Source organism: Trichomycterus rosablanca, chromosome 6 (genome assembly GCF_030014385.1).
Source record: "Trichomycterus rosablanca isolate fTriRos1 chromosome 6, fTriRos1.hap1, whole genome shotgun sequence".
Taxonomy (NCBI): domain Eukaryota; kingdom Metazoa; phylum Chordata; class Actinopteri; order Siluriformes; family Trichomycteridae; genus Trichomycterus; species Trichomycterus rosablanca.
In genome coordinates, this window is record NC_085993.1 from 40,336,560 (window position 1) to 40,359,517 (window position 22,958).

A 22,958-nucleotide genomic window follows, 5' to 3' on the forward strand; every position below is an offset into this window, starting at 1 on the left:
GAACTCAACCTACTTTTGTGCAAAGAGACAGTAGCACATTGGTACAGTACAGAAAGTTATTCATTTGGATGTGTACAGCAGTGTACTGTAAGGTAACATGCAATGGAAAAGGGGCTTCATATTGGTCTGTTGATTTGTTCTTACAAGTTGTTTTAGTAAAAATATACTATACTATAATATACTATATATATAATATTTTGAGCATTTTAGTAGATGGTGTCATAGCTCAGCTTGAAATATTGTGCTTCTGCATAGTATCCCTACAACTTTTGGGACATGAGCATATAATTTGCATTTTTAGGCAACTGTCAGTCAGAAAGGAAACTTATAATAACACTATTAGAACGGGGAAATCTGATTTCTACTTGTATTTCTACACTTCGACTGGATAGCAATAAAAAGGTTGTTAACCACTGTAAAATGAACAAATGAATATTGTTACAAATATTCAAATATACAAATAAGTCACGAATACAATCACTGTATGTTTCCTTTTATTACAATTTGCTGTGTAAGCCTGAGGCATCTTGTATGCTGTCCAGAAAAGGCGGGATTACCTGTATACTGAGATAATCATTTAGTTCACTTTTCACATCAGCCAATCAGCAGTGCAGAAACTCTGCTCTTAGGGTAGCAAGAAATTTGACCTTTAGCCAACTGAGTTCTGTTGTCTGACTTGTTTTGAAATCAAGCAACGAGCAAACCAATGTTAAAAGAAGCTACACACCATGCAGCACAGGCTTTAAGTATTAACACACTGCATAGAAGTTCAAAGAAACAAATTTAGAAATTCACAGCACACACTGTATTGTGTAAAAACACAGTCTGCATATTAATATGAATGTGAAAGTACCCACGCTGGTAGACATCTCATTGCTTGTCCACATTTTTCAAAGAAGAAATTAAAACCTTAAAATTAAATGTGAAAAATTAACAAACCAGTATTACTGTGATTAAGAAAAGGAATCAGAACTGCCAGAATCACAGGGATTTGTCGATCTCCACTGTCTTTCTGTACAAAACCCAGTATGAAAGAGCCTCAAGCAGATATGAAAATAAGATTCTCTATTTGTATAATACAATATGTAGCACTTCAAATACAGCAGCAGTTGTTAATCACAGATAAACCCATTAGTACCACTAAACAGTACCAGTTCTTCATTCTCTGAATGCTTCGATAAGTTGCTAATAAAAAATCTATTAATATTATTAAATAGACTATTATATTAGTCTATCATAAAATTCTCACCAAAGAAGAAGACAGCAAATCTAGCAAGTAATAACGGCTAAAAGCTAACAAGTCATGTTACAGAAGAATTAGCAAAATGCTAACTAATTCCTCTAACTTTCATTCACTGCATTAGCACACCTGGTCTAGCCTTTTATGTAATAATCAAAGATAGACAGTATAGTGTTAACCAAAATCAGCCTTATCCTTCCTGGCATCAATTGATATAATCTGAGAATTTAAATTATGCTTACTAAATTTGCTAGCTATCATTTAGTCTACTTTTGAACCAATTCTGGTCAACCTATCATTTATGTATAATCCTACCTAACTATGGTTCTGACTAAAAAGCAAGGCATGAAATCTACCAAACAGCATTATGATAACTGTTACTGATCTTATATAAATTCTGTATCAGCTATAAAAACAACCTGACCTTCTATGTCTAATCCTATCCAGCTATAATTCTGGCCAGACTATGATATATCTGTGCTTGTACTGGCCCGTATTCCACCAGCTCCCCATCCACAGTGATAGTCCCTTGTGGTGAGTAGGGTTCCAGTCGTAGTGCCCGCACTTTGACGTACACCACAAATGGGCAGTTTGTATTTAGGTGGGTGCCCTTCTTCATTGCCAGGAAGAGGCGCAAGAGAGATGTCCGTGAGATGCCTGCTTTCACGTAGATTAAATGTATATTTCCATCATCAAGTCTCGAATCAGGGGCACCAATCAAGTCTTCTGCAAGATGTGACTGGTACAAAGCCAGAACCAGAACAAAGTCCTCCTCCCTTACCACAGTCCAGTGTGCAGGAACTGGATGGTCAGATGAGTTAAATAATGTATAATTATCACTTAAGGATGTTCTTGAGGGCTCTTGATTTTGGGATTCCTCAACTGGAAGGTATGCCAGCTTCCCTTGGTATACCCTAAGTGAGGCAAGGCGCACTAGTGTACCCATAGTGAAACGGGCACCTCCTATGTGGCGATACTTCTCACTCTCGATGTCCACATCAGCCACGAAGCCCCAGGCGAGGGACAGAAAGGAGAACAGGCGCTGGTTGGATGCTATGCAGACTGAGGTCAGGTCCAGACGTGACACCAGTCCTTTACACAGCATAAAGCCACAGCTCATTAGCAAGTCCTCACCTGACACTGGCTGTGCCCTGAGAAAGAAATTAACAGATGGTGACTTCTCCAGGTCTATATAAACAAGACTGGTTTGACTGCACTTATTACACAGTATGTAACAGTAAAAAAAAATGTCCAGATTGATCTCCAAAGGAAAAATGCAGAGTTACAGCAGCAATTCACAAACATCACAAGTATCACACAAAAACATGTCGATGTAGTGCAAGGAAATAAACTTTTGGATTATCTCTAGACATTAGACAATTACATCCCCAGCATAAAGTGATGGATTTAATTTCAATCTCAGCAAGAGACCACTGTTCCATTAACTTTTTAAGAGGGTGCAATCAGATTAGAACTATTTATTTATTTAGCTGGCTCATTATTTGTGTACTACTGTATATCCATTTTTGTTTTCTACAAAGAATCTCCATGTTTTTGATTTTCATAATCTAGAACCATCTTTTGGCACACGGAAAAGCCCAAGATCAAAGCAACTGTGTACACATGGTGGAGGAGGGCAAGTTAAAATCTTCCTTCCCCCTCATATGTCCATTACATGTGCTCATGGGGCGATTAGACCATTGTCCTCAGGGTTTCACTTAAACTGTCATCACAATGTCGTCAACTGATTCTGAGATCCAGACTATGATTAAAGGATTAAAGGATGTTTATTTGTCATTGTATTTCTACAACGAAATTTAGTATGAGGCCTCATTTAATATGAGGCTATTATGTAATGTTCTGCTCTATATATTTCTAATTAATAATATATCTGCCCGTTTAGTACATTAGTGTTTGTTCCCTTGTGTTTTTAAGCAAAGGCAAAATATTAAATATATAAATGTCATTAATTAATAAATTATGCTTCTCTATTTTTATCTAAAAACTTAAAACATGCTTAAAACAGTGTGGTTAACATCTAATCATGCATAACTGACATATTTGTATTAGCATCCTTAAAAGTCTCAAGAAGAATACCCCAATATTTTAATCCATTCACTGTACCAGTACTAAAAAATTTTAATGGTTTTATTGAAATGTAATAATAATAATTCTCCGAAACACATTTTAAATGCTTTTAATAATGTATCTGAAAAATGACCATTGCAAAACCATTCACCACCCCACCTTTGCAGCTATTACAACCTTCTCTCTTGTGAAAAGGCTTTGCCCAATATTTTGTTGTCTGTGGGAAATTGTGCCTATTTTGTTACAGATAACTAACTTTAATGGCTTGCAATTAAAGTTCCAATTCATCCCAAAGTTATTAATGGGGGTAAGGTCTGGCCCTTATGCAGACCTCTGGAGGTTCTTCAAATGTAACTCATTAAATCAGGTATTTTTTGAACCTTGGAATGACCATGCTGAAACAAAGAAGGGGCCATTCCCAAATTATTGCCAGCATACTATTTATTTAGTATTACTGATTTTACACACCTGCCAATAGGTGAAACAACTGAAGTTAATAATTAGGGGTGTCCATATACATTTGCCATTTATTGTTATGCCAGTACAAATAGTCAGAATTTTTGTTTTTTGACCTTGGGATTCTGTCTCTCCCAGTAGGTCTCTTGGATGTTTTATTTTACTGTCGAATCTTAAAAGATATTATAAATAATCTAAATATTCTATAAACATTTGGCTTACATAAATACAACTAAAATTTCCAACTGTGGAAATTTGTTCTGACAATGAATAAGGGTTACTAGTGTTTTTAGAATACACAGATAAACCATCATTGAGTTCTAGCTTAAAACAAAAGTTGAGTTTATTTCCAATTTCCAAAACAGACTATATTGCCATGTCCATCCATTATGTAAGCATTATTAGAATCAGAGTGGGAATAGATCTGGTTCTTTATTCTTTTATGTGCCATTTTCTAGAAAAGCTAGAGACTGGATTGCCATCTGCTTAAATATTTTAATATAGTAGAATTTGTAGTTTTGTGAGATTATTACATAATCCAGATTTATTGATCTTGCAGTCCCATTTGCTTATCTGAAGTGAGCCAGAGGTTCTGTCTATATCTTACCCAGTGTAGTAGTGAATGGAAGCAGCTACTGCATTTCCAGAACCTCCAGGCAGGACCCCGAGCGGAGTCCGAATAGCTTTCTCCCAATCCTCCCTTTCCATAAGACCATTCACCACCTGTGGACATACTACAATTATACTGGGATAGTACTCTTAATGGTGTCTATTGAAATGTTCAAGGTATTGGAAATCTTCTTATACCCACTGCCCTTTGGTGCAATTAAATAATTTCTCTCAGCTTTTGTGACAGCTCCATAGTTTTCACTATAGTCCCTATACTGTGCTGTAGCTTTCCATAGTACATTGCAGCTGAAGCAAATTAAGGGTGGTTAATAAGTTCCAAATGGTTTAATCATGTTGTAACCCAACTTGTAAGATCAGCAATATAATGTAGTGGTTGAATTATTGTGACATGGCAGTATGAACAAAATATCCAGCTACTCAAATACTACATCTTTCATTTTGTTCATTTAAAGCAAAACAATTACTCCTGATTGCAACTTGATCTGCCTATATGTATGTACAGACAGACACACACATTTTGAAACGTTGTTCCTTAAGCTTGACCTGTTCATTTTTGGATATTCAGACATTTGCTAGCAAAAAATGCAGCAGTTAGCTCACTGCAAGATGAGGAATGTACTGAATTACATTCACGGGCTTTGAGAATAACAATGATCTGACCTCAAACAGCAGCCCGTCTCCAGACATGATCACCAGGGCATCCAACTGAGACAAATCTGCCTTCTGAACAATCTCACGGGCATGGTTCTGAAACTCTGCAAAAAGAGGAGAGAAACATCAGAAAAGCAGAATAAAAAATTGGTAACCGTAGGTCTGCTGCACCATTGCGGCCAGTTAAAAGTACACAATATATTTAATATCAATCTTTACTGGTCTAGCTGGGCCCAAGTGCAGAAATTGGCTTTATCTTCCATACCAGTTATGGCACACAGAGGGAGCAAGGAGACACATGATTGACTTGTCAGTGCCTCTTAACAGGTCGGAATGTTTCTATGTGTCACAGTTTCACTCTCACCGGCTCGCCAGTACATAATACTGGCAGCCTAGTTTTTCCTGGAACTATGATGCCAAGCAAATTTTTTTCATCTTGTCATGGGAACCTGGTCATGGTCACAGTGTTTTCGTTTCTTACTAATTGCCCCGGGAAAACAAATTGCCCCAGAGGCAGTGTGACGTCCCTTTTCCTGAGAGGAACCACCTTTAAATCTACAGTACATCGCTTGGCTGTGGTTGTGGTACAGCTTTTGCATTGACAGCCCTAGTTTGTTTGGTGGGTTCCGAGAACTGGTTTGTTACAAATGGCCAGAAAAGCCTGGCATAGTTCTCATCTCTTTGCTATTCCCTTTTTATCCACTTTTTCATTTCGGACTGATACAAATGTTTTTCTGTGCTTTTTCTGTTGTTTCCATTATTTTAGCTACTTTATTTATTTGCATTAATCCCTTTTTTAGTGTCTATTCTAACTAGGTTAAGCATCCTGCACTTGGGTTTATTTTCATTTTTTGCTAGTGCAGGGTTTTACCTTGAGCTTTAGTAGTGAGACGCGACCTACCCTGTTACAATAAATTATAAATATAAATTTTTTTTGACTGTGTGCTTTTGTTTGCAATGGGTATGACTAAAACACTTAAACTCAATAATTAGAAACATGTTTCACATATTTTGGCCAAATTATGTATTTTACATTGTCTGTAACTGTTCTGTATAACTATAAAACAAAAGTAATAACATAATAATACTATTTGTATTATTACAATTAATGACAATTTGTCCATACAGGTTTCAGCTGGCAGCTATCTACTCTTAGCTAAACTTTCTTCAGCTCTGTCTCATACTGAAGTCTGACTTTCAAAGCATCTTATGTCAGGTCAGGGTATGTTTCCGCTTGTTATGTCTAAGAGGGTTCGGTTCGGTGGTGAGGGAGATTGTGTTTTTCCATGAGTCCCTGAGGGAGGCATCGGATTTTCCTGTCTTTTCAAGACTATGTCTCTCCAAGCAGGAGGGGAAGTGATACAGCCTTTATCAGGTCTCATCACATTTTCTGATGCTGAGAAGCTACTAAATACCAGACTGTGAGAAACTCAATTTGAAGCAAGACAAGTATTGTAAACTGGCTATTGAAAGTAGGTTGTACAGTATTAAAAGCTGTGTTCTCTGTAGTATCAGTTACGGGGTAAGTTACATGGTAACCTGAATTTGTGTCCAGCAGTTTTATGGCCCCTGTCACACTAGGCACTAGAGCTACTATAGCAGCTCTCAGAAAAGTATGGATGGTCAGTTCAGTACTAGTGCTTGATAATGAACTATATAGTAAGTGCTTCTACCAATCGGGTGACACGGTGGGTAGCACTGTTGCCTCAAAGCAAGAAGGTCCTGGGTTTGATCCCCAAGTGGGTTGGTCCGGGTCCTTTCTGTGTGGAGTTTGCATGTTCTCCTCGTGTCTGTGTGGGTTACTCCGGGTGCTCCGGTTTCCTCCCCACAGTCCAAAGACATGCAAGTGAGGTGAATTGGAGACACTAAATTGTCCATGACTGTGTTCGATATAACCTTGTGAACTGATGAACCTTGTGTAATGAGTGGCTATTGTTTCTGTTATATAGTAACCAAAGTGTGTAGAGCTTGACATTAAAATCCTAATAAAACAAACTACCAATTTGGATCAAAAGTTTTTAAAAAATGTAAAACACCACTTTCTCAGAGGTCAACACAGCAGACCAGTTGTCACTGATTCGAATTTGTGAAAAAATGCTAATCAGATTTGAACATTTATTATTATGGATGCATGTAAATGTATCCTGTTTGCCTAAATGTAAACAGAGTAGTCACCACCCACAAAAAAATTACAGTATAGAACATTTACACCACCAATTTTTTTTATTCTGCTGATTGAAGTATGCATATTTTCCCGAACATATTTTTAGAACCGCTATATATCCAATATACCCACAAATATTACATTAAAACACTTGTTTTTAGATGTTTTAATCTTTTAGTTATAGAAAAAAGACAATTATGCCAAACCACACCGTCATATGGTACATGTCCCTTACAGATGTATGTACACTTTTACTATACCACTATAACGTGAGCAAGCCTGCTCTGTTAATCCACATTCAACATTTCTCTTTATTGGTAGATAACAAGCGTTTTGCTAGCTAAACAAATGTTAAGATCTCTTAAGCTAAAGCACATGCTGTATTTTAAAAGGAACTTTTTTTAGTTTGCTCCAGTCAAATGTTTAATTTTCAGTCAGACACTAGGACACTAGAAAATGTTTTCTGGAGGTTTAGAAATTCCTGCTTGTCTGGCGCCAAGCGAAGCTGACCAAAAATGTCACAGTATTATATCAATTTACTGTTTGATAGCAAACACTGAAATAGCGAGTGTGCTCAGAGTTAGCCTAATGAGATTAAATAATTCAGACCATGCCTTGTGGTATGTACTTTATTTCAATGATGGTTTGGTGGTGTGAATTACATATTTATATAAGAACTGTCATTAAACTTGAATGTAAATACTGCACAGAAGTGTCTGATTCACACATCTTGTTTTACCTCTAGTGTTTGTCTCTTATATTTCAAACCTTGTGGCTCAGTGCACTAATAAGACTCACATACTTAAGCTTGTGGGTAATTTAACCAGTAGTGAATAGTCAATTCACCATCTGCCAGGTTTTTATGAAGTGGAACAAGGAGTACTTAAATAAAACTTATGTAGACACAGACGGTCACCAGAAGTGGGACTCAAAACCATGACCTCAGGAAAAATGCCTCTGTACACTTATTTACTAGCTTCGCCACTGCGCCACCCTTATTTATTTTGTCTGCATTATTAAAAAAAATCTTACTTTACTAATTAGCTTGTGGTCCATTGCAGGGCATCACTCACTCAATCACCCATCCAATCACTTTCTCTCTCTCTCTCACTCACTCATTAAACAAGAGGCATTTAAGATTTGTCAGTCCATTGATTTTTGGGAGATGGGAGGAAACCAGAATACTTAAAAAAAAAAAACCACAAATGTGAAGGTGGTGATCCTAAGTCCTCAAAACCCAGATGCTATTTAGTATCTACTTTGCCAGCTGTACCGCCATACCATCCATATTTAGCTTTTATGGCGGCACAGTGGCTCAGTGGGTAGCACTGTCGCCTCACAGCAAGAAGGTCCTGGGTTCTGTCCTGGGTCCGGGTCCTTTCTGTGTGGAGTTTGCACTTTCTCCCAGTGTCTGTGTGGGTTTCCTCCAGGAGCTCCGGTTTCCTCCCACAGTCCAAAGACGTGCAAGTGAGGTGAATTGGAGGTCTTGTGTAACGAGTAACTCACATTTCTGTCATGAATGTAACCAAAGTGTGTAAAACATGTTGTTAAAAAATAAATAAATAAATTTAGCTTTTATAATTATAGACGTCAAACCCCTTGCCTTAACTCCACTGTCAACCATGCTGGCCAAATAAGATCACACACTAAGACCACTCTCTGACAAGGATGAAGCCATCAGGTCCTTCTTTTTACCAGCCAGTAAAGCCTTAACACAAACAAAGATTAAGCTAAGCTCAAGCATTGCTCACCTACAATGTCTACACCTAAACCAGACAGTAGGTGTTGCTCTTGTGGTGGCAGAGCAGCGGTTTTTGCAAAGCACCGGTCAAACTAGTCCAGGTCTCAATGTTGGTGGGCTAGCCTGATGTGCCAAGCGAGCACCATTTCCTTCTTAATATCATTCTGTATTAAACCATTTGACATCACCCAACATACACCCAAAGACTTGATGAAGTGACTTTGAAAACAACCCATCAGTAAAACTAGGGGCTGTATTAAACAAAGTGGTGCTTCAGTTTGCAATGGCTCTGTGCAGTTACTGTGCAGTATTATGTAACGGAGCGAGGACGAGCTCTGATTACATTCATTCTTCCCAGTGAAAGAAAAGACCTAAAGTGTGAATGCGGGATATGTTACTTACTGTTTATTCCAAAACAGCAGAACAAAGCCTTTACTGTTTGACTGATTCCAGGTAAATAACTGAAACCTCACAACTGGCAACCTGTTTTAAACTGATCTATATTTGTATGGATTTTGTTTGGTTTGTTAGATTTTAAATATTGATGGACCTAAATAAGTGACCTTTTTAGCACAAAACAGGTGTGGCAAAACTACAGTTATGCTACATTTCTCTAAAAATGAAGATCATACATACAGTATATAGCCCCCATTACCAGCATTACATATTGGTTTTGTGATAGAAGACTCCAGGCATGTGGGTATGAATTTAGAGGAACTACTAAAAAACTACAAGTAAATAAACCAATATGGCATCATTTTAAGCCTAGTAAATTTAAAACAAAGTATGTTACTGGTTCTTACCTGTAACAACGAGTGTGTAGGTGATACCAGCTTCCTGTAGCATGTGCTGCACATGGTTGTTGAAGAGAGAGAGGGCCTGACCTTTACCACTGTGAGGATTTAAGAGGACCAGAAGTCTACGCAGCCTCCTAATTTCACCAACCACAACACCTGAAACAATCAGAGGGACTGTCATTATGTCATGTCTTATGAAATGTATATTACCTAATATATATTATCTAATAATACATCCAATACAATGTTCTGATGTGCAAAAGCAAAATGCTTGTGATACTCACTAATAAAAATATGTACCTGAACAAAAACACAATGCTGCATAGCTCCTACTTACATTGAGGGAAGACAAGTATTTAACCTTTGTTTTTAATATTTTATATTCACTATATGTCCGAAAGCATATGGATGTCAAAGGTGTTTTAGCCACATTGTTTTAGCCACTAATTTGTGTATAATCACTTATGAAGGCCCGTTAAGGTCAATAAAAACATGGTATTACAAATGTAGTGTGGCCTGCACTGAGCACTAACCTCAACCCCAATGAACTCTTTGGGAAGAATTGGAACGGTGATTGTGATTAAGTGTGAGATCACTAACTTTTTTTTGCTTTTTTGTGACTGAATAGGAACAAATTCCCACAAAAGCCAGTCTTCACAGAAGAGTGAGGGCAACTTTTAAAGTCTATGGTTTTAGAACAACAAGTCTGAAATGCTAATGGTCAGGTGTCCACATACTTTTAGCCATATAATTTATACATCAAAACAAAAGATGATGTGTTTATTAGTGGAGACAGTTGCCAACAAGGTATTAAAATTAGTACTTTGTGGCATCTTACCCTATGATATGTCACATTTAATGACTCCCAGATTAAAAATCACTAATAGAGTTTAAATGTGATCACTGTCAGCATTTTTTCAAAGCCAGTCTTGAGTTTTTCTAAGTTTTTGGCTCAAATGCTGCCAAAGTTCCGGCTAGTGTTACAGCTTTACTAACCTTTTAATTCACAGAGACTCTAATTTACTACGGTGTTACACTGAATCTTTTAAAACTGCTTAGCGCTTTCATAATAGAACTGACATAAATAACTTACAATTACAAAGCTATAGATTTTATTAAAATAAATAAAAGTTAAATAAAACATACTTGAATGCAATGCCAAAACCGTATGCATCATGCTTTAATGTTAAACTGTGTAATGTGTATAGGTATTGTGTGGGTCCTGTTGTGATTGAATGATAAACTGTGTTATGTGTATAGGTATTGTGTGGGTCCTGTCATGCTTTAATGTTAAACTGTGTAATGTGTATAGGTATTGTGTAGGCCCTGTTGTGATTGAATGTTAAACTGTGTTATGTGTACAGGTATTGTGTAGGCCCTGTTGTGATTGAATGTTAAACTGTGTTATGTGTACAGGTATTGTGTAGGCCCTGTTGTGATTGAATGTTAAACTGTGTAATGTGTACAGTAATCCCTCGCTATATCGCGCCTCGACTTTTGCGGCTTCACTCTATCGCGGATTTTATTTGCAAGCATGTCTAAATATAAATCGCGGATTTTTCGCTGGTTCGCGGATTTCTGCAGACAAGGGGTGTGTTTGAAAAGCTAGCTCTCTCTCTACATAGACGCATTTTACATCATCCTGTGCGCGCTCCTGATTAGGATGCTGTTCCAAATCCTAGATGCCTTAATATCCTCACTTCTTAACGTTTCAACGTTATTTTCACTCAAAAATGAGTGTGCATCCGACGCTTCCTTAGTGATCAAGACAATCCCAGAATTCATTGCGGGTCAGGTGCTCCTCTCTCGCAGAAAAATAAACATGGCTGAAGGTACGGACAAACGAATGGAGTTCTTTTCAAACGTAAAATAAAATATTACTGATTTTTAACTTGTATAAACTTGTACCGAGTGTTTTTATTTGCAAGTTCGGACTTGTCAGGAAATGTAACTGTTATCGTTACATGAAGAGAGATGTTATATTGACGTTAGCATGCTGTGCTACCTCAATCCATTGGTTTTAATGACAAGATGCTAAATGCTAAAGCCGATGGAATCGGGTTATAAAAATAACCATATAAACACATGTTTTTACTTTGCGGATTTTCACCTTTCGCGGAGGGTTCTGGAACGCAACCCCCGCGATCGAGGAGGGATTACTGTATAGGTATTGTGTGGGTCCTGTCATGCTTTAATGTTAAACTGTGTAATGTGTATAGGTATTGTGTAGGCCCTGTTGTGATTGAATATTAAACTGTGTTATGTGTATAGGTATTGTGTAGGCCCTGTTGTGATTGAATATTAAACTGTGTTATGTGTATAGGTATTGTGTAGGTCCTGTTGGGCTGGTTTGTTGAACTGAATTATGGGTATAATTATTGTGTAGGTTTTGTCATGCTTGAATATTATGTTTATGCACACAATCACTCCCTTAAAACCAACACAAATAAAAATAAAATCAAACCAGAAACCCATTATTCATTTTGTCTAGAATGATTCTCACCCCATGTCCAGTATTGTTTCAACACCCACAATAGCCATTTTGTGTGGTACAGGAAGGATCTATGCTATGTTCTGCAGTAAGAGCAGATGAAACCAGTAAGTGCTGTGTGAAAATATTTCCCCTCCTCTCTGTTTCATAATATGGAAGTTTTCACTGTGTTTCTGTGGGTCCAGGTCTTTCTACACCAACTGATTTTTTTGTTTCTAGTTGGCACCAAACACACCACAGCTTTGACCAGTATAATTAATGCTGATATTAATTTACACTAAATGCCAGCCAGGTTTCTACACAGACATGAGTGGTATGCCTGAGGATAGGGTATGGCTGAAACCGTGCAATAGATTGGCACCCTGTCTAGGTTATTCCTGCCTTGTGCTCAGTATTTTCCGATGGAACTGGATCTGCCAGTGGCTGATTAAAATAAAATAAAATAAAAAAAATCCTAAAAGAAAGATTTATTTAAATTAGCATTAATAATAGTGTAATATGTTTATTTAATGCAATGTGTTTTAAAATATTTGCTCAGTATTTTGGAAGAATGTATGATTTTATACATAAACCCCATTTCCAGAAAGTTGGGATGTTACAATAAAAAAATACAATAAAAAGAAGGATCTGTAATTTGTTAATTTTCTTAAATCTTTAACTGATAAAAGTAGAAAGAAAAGATTGTCAATGTTTTCACTGATCAATTAATATAAACACATTAGAACTAAATCCCTTTTTTCTTTTTTACTGTAACGTCCCAACTTTTTTGGAAAAAGGTTTTGTACCCGTCACCTCTTTTGATTTGAGTGACTTCAAATTCCACCCACACTTGTTGGTGAATATGTGACATTTATACACTATTACGACATCACAGTAACTGCACTGGTGGGGTTGTTTTATTTATTATACACAATATATAACTTATACATAATTTATAAGACACTGCAGAAGAAACCAAAAAAACAATTTTTTTAACTTGCTGAATTAAACATTTAGCAGTAATTCTGATTCAGGAACACCAAACCACAGTGAAGTCTGAATGAAAAATGTGTGGCTTATCCTAATTAATACAGAATAACATGTGTTTTACAGCACTGAACCTTCGACCTGTAGCTGTTCTAAATCTTATCTAGTTTATTAATCTTATTGGAGCTGGCAGCTGCTGCTGTTTTACAGAGTTATAGAGTTAAATAACACACACAACCTAATCCGCATTAAGTTACATGATTGCACCTGAAACTTAAGTAAGACTTTATTGTATCACTTTCACTTTATCAAACCCTGAAGCTTGAAACTAAGTACATCAATATTTCATCAGCTGTTCTTATAAATGTCAGATACTGGAATAACTAAATGCATAATTAATATAAAAACATTTATACCTGTGTTTTCTTTCTGTAAAAGAGCAGCATTACCCTCCCCATGTCTTCTGTCTGTGTATATATATATACACCGATTAGCCATAACATAACCTGCTTTCACCCTGTTCTTCAATGGTCAGGATCCCCACAGGACCACCACAGAGCAGGTATTATTTAGGTGGTGGATGATTCTCAGCACTGCAGTGACAATGACATGGTGGTGGTGTGTTAGTGTGTGTTGTGCTGGTCTGTCTTCTAGACCTTCATCAGTGGTCACAGGACGCTTCCACATAGGCGCTGTTGGCTGGACATATTTGGTTGGTGGACTATTCTCAGTCCAGCAATGACAGTGAGGTGTTGTAAAACTCCACCAGCATTGCTGTGTCTTATCCACTCATACCAGCACAACACACACTAACACACCACCACCATGTCAGTGTCACTGAAGTGCTAAGAATGATCCACCACCCAAATAATACCTACTCTGTGGTGGTCCTGTGGGGTCCTGACCATTGAAGAACTGCACCAAAGGGGGCTAACAAAGCATGCAGAGAAACTGATGGACTACAGTCAATAATTGTAGAATTACAAAGTGCTTCTATATGGTAAGTGGAGCTGATAAAATGGACAGTGTGTGTAGAAACAAGGAGGTGGTTTTAATGTTACGGCTGATCGGTGTGTGTGTGTGTTAAAAAGATTTTGAGACGATACCTTTAAAATGTATATTTTTTCATGAGAAAGTACATTGTGCATTTAAGTTTATTACAATGCAAAGTTAAAAGCTGTACACTTAGGAGTTACAGTATATTCCAAATAGTGAAGTGAAAAAAAATCTGGGAGAGTAAAGGCTGTTATAGCAAAAGTGGACCAACTTGTCCATGGTTTCACAGGTTCCATTTGCCACAGTAAAGCCATTGCAATTCAAAACAAAGACACAATATAGGCGTTTTAATGAATTGAGAATATTCGTTACATTCCTTTCAGGGAAGAAAACTGATACTCTGGAATGTACACACAGACACACACCCCTGTTGGCTTTATGCACTCAGTTATGCAGCATTACAGGTTTTTAGTAGCCTTGAAAAAACCTCATATAACGTCAGGAATTACTAATTACAATTATTCAGAAGAATTTATGTTTTATACACACACGATTACACACACTCCCACTTAAGGAAAGCCTGCCTGCTCCTTTTATCTTAACGTCAAATATCATGCAGTGATAATCCACAAATGTTCTGCCCAACAATGAGGCAAAGAAAACCGTATCTCTTTCAGCTTCTTCTGCAGTAAACTAAACCTCTGATTCTTACAGCTCAAATAATCTTTACTGATACCCGGAAATTAAGTTCCACTTAAAGGCCACTGCAACAAGCCTGTAAAGCTTAAAAGAGTATTTTTTAGAAACCGTAAGATTTTGTTTACATAATAATGTTTTTTATGCTATTTTATCAGTACATTGCAATAAATGCCAACCAATGCAGGAATTAAGCTATTCCAAGACCACTGGTGTTTTTAGTTCCCACCCCTCTCCCCGTGCAGCTGTAACAACCTCTGTTCTTCTGAGAAGGCTTTTCACAAGACTTGAAGTGTGTTTGTGGGAATTTGTGCCCATTCAGACATCAGGCAGTGATGCTGAACAAGGCCTTAATCACTATCGACTTTCCTATTTCTTTTTGAGGTGTTTATTAAAGTCAGAGCTCTCTGAAGGCGATCTGAGATCCTGTTCGGCACCCACTTTACCAGCTGCACCACCTTGTTTTCCACTACATTTATATTTTCAGCATTTAGCAGACACTTTTTTTTATCCAAAGCAATTGTGGGTTGAGAGCCTTGCTCAGGGGCCCAATAGTGGCAACTTGGTGGTGATGGGGCAGAAAAAAGTGTTCTAAAAACCTAACCTTTAATTTGGGGTTGTCCATCATTTGCAGTTATAACAAACATCTCAAGATTTACAGTGTGACGGAATTTGTGCTCGTTTAGTCTGTTCCAATTCATCCCAAGGATGCTGGTTTCAGGGCTTTCAGGAGGCTACTGGAGTTTTCCTCACAAGAAACTCTATAAACCATATCTGTATGGCTTTGTGCATAGACACAGTCATGCTGAAACAGCAAGTGTCTTGGCTGTGTCTGTAGGGAGACTTTACTGCTGCGATCTAGGCCTCTGCAGGCTGGACAAAGGTGGCTGCGAAGAGATTGTTAATAATGGAGGAGAGTGTGACTATCTGTAACTGATACTACCCTCTGTGTGAGTATATCATTTGCAGGTTTAAAGAAGCTATAGGCTACTGCTTATACATACTAGGTACACTGCTAGGTACAATGTTAGCTACTATTACTTTTTTGGTAAGGGAAGTGCAACATTGGATGAAAGACACAACTTGGTAAATTGGAAAACTTTGAGAGAAAAATAGAGAAAACACAAATGAAGATAGTTTGTATTATGTTGAGGTAATGGGTTTTATATCTGCAGTGTAAAAGTGAAGTGTTTTTATTATTTTATGAGCTGGTGGAAATCACACATGAAAATGAATATTGTATAACCAGCTAGAGTACAACAGCGGCACATCTGTTCTGCTCAGCCAGTGTAAGCAGTCTGGGGTTTCACTCTGAATTTGGATCAAAGAAACCTCAACGCGAGAGAGGCAGATGTAAACACACCGAGATATTTCCATCCTCACTAAACTGTGATATTTTTATCCTCTGCAACACTGCAGCATTTCATTCAGTAAAAAGGGAGTGGAAGGAAGATCATTTACTGTTTCTAAGCCGAGTCTCACCCTGTAGTGTGAAAATCAAAAGCTTATTAATTCATTAATTCATTCATTTACCGTTTTATCAACTCTTTATCCCGGTCAGGGTTGCCGTAGGTCTAAATCATTGGACGAAAGGCAGGGAAATGAGATTCAGTTATAACACAGCATTAAGAGCAAAGCTAATAAAGTGGATCTGCTTTCCTACAAAAGGGTTAGCCAATGCCTAGTTTACACGACACGATTTTTGCCCTGATTTTCGCTCGCCGACTGGTCGGCACTAGATTTGTCGGCTCGGGAGCAACTCGGTGTTGGCTCTCAATTGCTATGCGTGAACTACTCAACAACTCCATCTGAGCGGCTGAAGAAATATATCTAGCTTGTCAAATATCTGGATCTGAGTTGCCCGACTGGCAATGAGTGCTATGTTGAACAGCCAATGAGGACGCAAGACATGGTGTGAGGGGAAGCGCAGGGGAGGAGTTGTAAAAAGGTAGGACAGGGCATAATATAGTTTCTATCAGAATACATCAGCACACACACAAGTTTTACAGTATTTCTGACCTTATTGTTCTGTACAAAACATAACACCAACGTTGCATTGCAAAAATATTTATTAACCTCCAACTTACTATATCCATGTAGCTCGCGTAGCCAAATCCACTCAGATTCATTTACTTTTCTCTTTGTTTTTACACTGTACATCAGCGCACAAACTTTGATTGCTCGCTACTCGTTGACGTGCATTTTTGGACGTGGTGTCATTAAACGCGTTTGTTTTCGTGAGAAGCTCGTCTGCGATTCCAGTTGGTGATAGATGGTGTGGTGTGAAACCCCCTTATCGCCGATCAGTCGTGTAGTGTGAAATACACACTGACTTGAAAGACTCCCGATTACAAGAGATCCAGTCATGTAGTGTGAACTGTACAGTGACCTGACGACTTGGAAAGTGGTGTAGTGTGAACTTGGCATAAGCTGATCTCACTGATGTCTGGAGTTTCTGATGTTGGCGAGTCATTTCCTCTTGTGCAGGTAAGTGCATACTTGTATGCAAAAAACACCTTTTAAAACCATTCATTCATGTCATAGGCAAATAAAAGGTAGACTGTTGGAAAGGGAAGGGACCATGGCACAATGGCACAGCTGTTAGAACATAGGTTTAATCCTCAGGTCAGGTCATTGTCTGTGAGACAACACACAGACAACATGATAGATAGAACATGCACCTCAAAGTTCTCAGTTTTCCTTTCATCTTCCAAAAATGACATGCAGTAGATGGATTTGCTGTTGTAAATTGGCCCTTAGCGTGAGAACACAAGTCAGTCATTAATTGTGTGTGTGTTGCACTGGGATGGATTAGATTCCATATGAATATACACTATATGGCTAAAATTACATAGACACCACAACTTGTTTTTGCTAACAGGTGTGTAAAACATTATATACAGCTAATTATATGCTTGCAACTTTGTGTCCATAGTTTAGGAATTGCCCATGACTGGGTCTTTGCGCATAAAATTTGTTTGTTTGTTTGTTTATTAGGATTTTAACGTCATGTTTTACACTTTGGTTACATTCATGACAGGAATGGTAGTCACTCATTACACAACATTCATCAGTGCACAAGGTTATATCAAACACAGTCATGGACAATTTAGTGTCTCCAATTCACCTCACTTGCATGTCTTTGGACTGTGGGAGGAAACCGGAGCTCCCGGAGGAAACCCACGCGGACACGGGGAGAACATGCAAACTCCACACAGAAAGGACCTGGACCGCCCCACCTGGGGAATGAATCAAGGACCTTCTTGCTGTGAGGCGACAGTGCTACCCACTTAGCCACCGTGCCGCCCTTGCGCATAAAGAAAGCTCCGTATAGACATGGTTTAAACAGATTGGTGTGGAGGAACCACAGTGGCCTGCAGAGACCTAATCTGAATCTCACTGAACATCTTGGTAAAAACTGTATTGTCAGTGCTCAACCATACAAATACTGTTCATTAAATGGACAAAAATAAAATCCACACACACTTTAAAGTCAGGAGAAAAGCCTTCCCAGATGAGTGCAGGCTGTTACAGTCACAAGTAAGGGGTCTGACTCTATTCTAATGTCCATGGGATATTCAAACAAGCTTATAATTACAGTGGATATAAAAAGTCTAGACAGCCTTGCAAAAATGCCAGATTTTTGTAACCAAAAATCAGACCAATACGAATCATTTAAGAACCCTTTCCGCCTTTGTGACCCATAATCTGTACAATTAAATTAAAAAACAAACTGAAATCTTTTAGAACACTGGTTACATTAATATACAAACCCTTAAACTAATACTTTGTCGAGGCACATTTTAATCATATGACAGCGTTCAGTATTTTTGGGTAGGAGTCTATCAGCATGGCACATCTTGACTTGGCAATCTTTGCCCACTCTTCTTTGCAAAAGTGCTCCAAATACGTCAGATTGCAAGGACATCTCCTGTACACAGCCCTCATCAGGTCACCTCGCAGATTTTGAATTGTGTTCAGGTCTGGGCTCTGGCTGGGCCATCCCAAAACTTTCATCTTCTTTTAATCAAGTTATTCTTTTGTTGATGTAGAGGTATGCTTCGGGTCATTATTGTGCTAAAAGGTGAACTTCATCTGAAGGCCTGAATACCTTGTGTCAAAACTAACTGATATTTGGAGCTGTTTAAAATTCCCTCTACCTTGACTAAAGGCCCAGTTTCTGCTGAGAAAAAACAGCCCCAAAGCATAATGCTGCCAACCCCAGGGATGTAATCCAAAGACCACCAAATGTAAGTCTGCCATGTATTAGAAGTTTCTGGAGCATATTTCACCATGGGTCTGTCCGACAACCTAGTGAGCTCTCTACACAGACAGCATTTTACATCATCCTATGCTCACTAGCAAAGAGAAGATTGTCTAAATTCTTAGATGTCTTAAATTCTGAATGACATTCTGACTGATTATGATGAATATTATGACTGAATGGATGCTCCCTTAGCGGCATTTAGTGCGGCACAACTTTTCTCAGAAAAAAATTCAAATGCGGAGCAAAGAACAGAGGTCTTTTTAAATGTAAATACATTCTAAATGATTTTAAATTTGTATAAAGGTGCAGAAGTGTAATTTATTTGCAAATCTGGGCGTGTCAGTGAGAATGTAATTGTTTTTGGTGCACTGAGGGACACGCTGGCATGCTAGTGGGTCGTGTCTCCTCAACCCATTGGTTTGAAAGGCCTGAGGCTAACTATATTAGCTGTCTAATTAGTAATCCTCTTTACTTAAGCAAATGCCTAGGTGGGCAGCAAGGCAGCTCACTAAGCTTTCAGACAGACCCCGTAAGTGTAGTGGCTGTTTAACAAGAAACCCAGAGCCAGCAACCAACAAAAACATTTAAAACAACACAGAAAACACTTAAGTCTCTTGATAAGCATGTATGTAAAGTTTGGGCATTTACCAGTCAGCTCTGACTTAACACACGCTCTCTGTTTTTCCACTAAAGCACTGTGATTATTCAGCAACCACAAACCATAAAACAACGTGGCATGGTGACCTCAGCACTAAAATCAGTACCACTCAGTGACTTCCGATCCACTCTCTCAGACTAATCATGGCAAAGTTTGTGAACACCACATAATAACTTGTTTTCATTCTGTAAAACCCCATGGCTTGTATTTTTAGATCTACTGGGTGTTGTACCTTGACGCAATGGGATGCAATGCTTCAACGTCTCTGTTTCGAATACAGATTCATTTTACCTGCATTTCAAATTGATAGATGACTTGATAGATAATGAAATAAGTTCAGGAGAAAACAACATGGCTGAAACTCCTCCTGACTTATAATTGACTGTCTGTATATTAACCCATCATCTACTACTTAATGAGGTTTTGCACCGACCTCCGCGCTGTCAAGCCAAGCTGTCATCCATCCTGGACATCACCACACATCCACTACATGAGTCTGTAGGGGACCTAACAAGCTCCTTCAGTACCAGACTCCTCCACCCCATGTGTAAGAAGGAGCGCTACCGCAGGTCCTTCATTCCAGCAGCCATCAGGGCTTACAACAGTAATAATATGTAATATCTCACTCATACCTAATCTTACATGTTCATGGTGGAATAAGAGGTGCAATATGTAACTTATTTTACAATAAGTGCAATACTTAATATATTTTGCATATCTGAATGTATATATTATTATTTTTTTTTTTTAGATATTTTTAGAGTAAATTACTACACACTATGTGTGCAATATTTTAACTTTGTTGTATTTCTTTCTGTTTTTTCCTGTCTTCATACTGCTGTAACAAGTTAATTTCCCAAAGGGGATCAATAAAGTCTTATCTTATCTTATCTTATGGTCTGCAGTCAATGTTTTATTCATCTTAAAGGTGTTCAGTGAGGTTGGTGTCTGGGTTCTATGTCACTGGTGTTTTTTCCACACCAAACTCATTTATTTAGGGACCTTGCTAGAACTTAAAAGAACTTTCCCTTAACTGTTGCCTCAAAGTTGGAAGTGTATAATTTATTTTATATAATTAGCAACTGATGTCCCTGAAACACCTGAACTTAATAATTAGGAGGTGTTCATATATCCTTTTGGCTGTATAGTATACTTCAAACATCAACTTAGATTAATACATATGGTGATGTCGAAAGTATTTGGACAATAATAATGACTCTCACGATTCTATGGTAACTTTTGACTACAATAACCCCCAACAGCTTTTGACGTGTGTAGAGTAAATAGGAAGAATAATATGATTGGTATGGAAGTAAGCAAAAACAATGTAAGAGCGCTCACCTGTTCTTCCATTTCGGTACGACCCTTCTCTAATAGCTTGTGCCCACCGGTGCGCCACCTCCAGGTTACCCCGTGGGTCGGTGCTCTGTGTGACCCGAAACCGACGCTCCACTCTGCGGCGGCTCGGTGCGGCTGAACAAGTCCAGCGGCTTCGCACCGGGTACAAGTACACCGAGAAACAAGCACCAGCGTCCGGCGCGTCCTCAGCACCGTGTACGCGGCACCCGATACAGTCTGCTAGACCAATCACAGTGACCGCGCGCGCTCCTGAATTCCGTCTCCCCGCGAGCCTCTGTACGGTCAGTTCGCGCTCCGTCAGTTCCAGCGCGTACCGGACCCTGGAGTCTCGCGCCGCTGTAAACTCACCGCGCATCGGGAGCGCGCGCGCGGTTGTTTCCAGTCCCAGTCCCGCGCCTCCTTCCATCAGCTCCGCGGCCGCAGGTGAAGCACTACAACCGAGAGTCCTGCATAGAGCTCGAGCTCGTGTGTTTAAAGAGTGGACAAAAGTGTACGCATGTGTGCGCGCGCGTTTATTAAGCGCACTTCGGGACTATTAAGGCTTCACTTGCGGAAGGTATCGTGACGCCACCTAGTGACCATTTGTTGCAATTACATAATATATGAAGTGAGTTTTTAGACATGTTTTCATTTACATTTTCGACATTTAGCAGACGCTTTTATCCAAAGCGACTTACAATGGTGTGACAGTATACACTGCCTGGCCAAAAAAAAGGTCACCACCTGGATTTAACTAAGCAAATAGGTAAGAGCCTCTCATTGCATAAATACTGCATGGGTGATTATGTTTCAGCTGGCAACAAGTTATTTAACCCTAACTGATGCAGTGAGTAGCTTCTCATTTGTTAAACAACCATGTTGAAAGACACATCCTGTGGTCGTGGAAAAGATGTTAATCTGTTTCAGAAGGGTCAAATTATTGGCATGCATCAAGCAGAGAAAACATCTAAGAAGATTGCCAAAACTACTAAAATCGGGTTAAGTGTCCAACGCATTATTAAAAAGTGGAAGGACAGTGGGGAAACATCATCTTCGAGGAAGGAATGTGGTCAGAAAAAAATCTTGAATGATCGGCGTAATCGGCGATCACTTAAACGTTTGGTGAAATCAAATGGTAGAAAAACTACAGTAGAACTCAGGGAAATGTTTAATAGTGAAAGTAAGAGCATTTCCACACGCACAATGCGAAGGGAACTTAAGGGATTGGGACTAAACAGCTGTGTAGCCTTAAGAAAACCACTTGTCAGTGAGGCTAACCAGCAAAAATGGCTTCAATTTGCTAGGGAGCATAAAGATTGGACTCTGGAGCAATGGAAGAAGGTCATGTGGTCTGATGAGTCCAGATTTACCCTGTTCCAGAGGGATGGGCGCATCAGGGTAAGAAGAAAGGAGTGGGGGCAGTGCTATGATCTGGGGTTGCTGAAGTTGGTCAGGTCTAGGTTCAGCAACGTTATTTGCCCAAAGAATGAGGTCAGCTGACTACCTGAATATACTGAACAACCAGGTTATTCCATCAATGGATTTTTTTTTCCCTGATGGCACGGGCATATTCCAAGATGACAATGCCAGGATTCATCAGGCTTCAACTGTGAAAGAGTGGTTCAGGGTGCATGAGACATCATTTTCACACATGGATTGGCCACCACAGAGTCCAGACCTGAACCCCATTGAGAATCTTTGGGATGTGCTGGAGAAGACTTTGCGCAGTGGTCCAAATCTCCCATCATCAATACAAGATCTTGGGGAAAAGTTAATGCA

The 22,958-nt window shown here is 38.8% G+C and overlaps 1 protein-coding gene across 1 annotated transcript; it reads right to left on the reverse strand.

The window, feature by feature from the left end:
• Positions 1–1,679: 1,679 nt before the first annotated feature.
• On the reverse strand, positions 1,680–21,576 carry LOC134316557 (sphingosine kinase 1-like). The gene is made up of 5 exons (XM_062996953.1): positions 21,183–21,576; positions 9,774–9,923; positions 5,075–5,169; positions 4,392–4,507; positions 1,680–2,391 (listed from the first exon to the last, which is right to left on the reverse strand). The coding sequence occupies exons 1-5, from the start codon at positions 21,553–21,555 to the stop codon at positions 1,680–1,682; spliced, it is 1,446 nt and encodes a 481-aa protein (XP_062853023.1). The 5' UTR covers positions 21,556–21,576.
• Between the last annotated feature and the right edge of the window lie 1,382 nt (positions 21,577–22,958).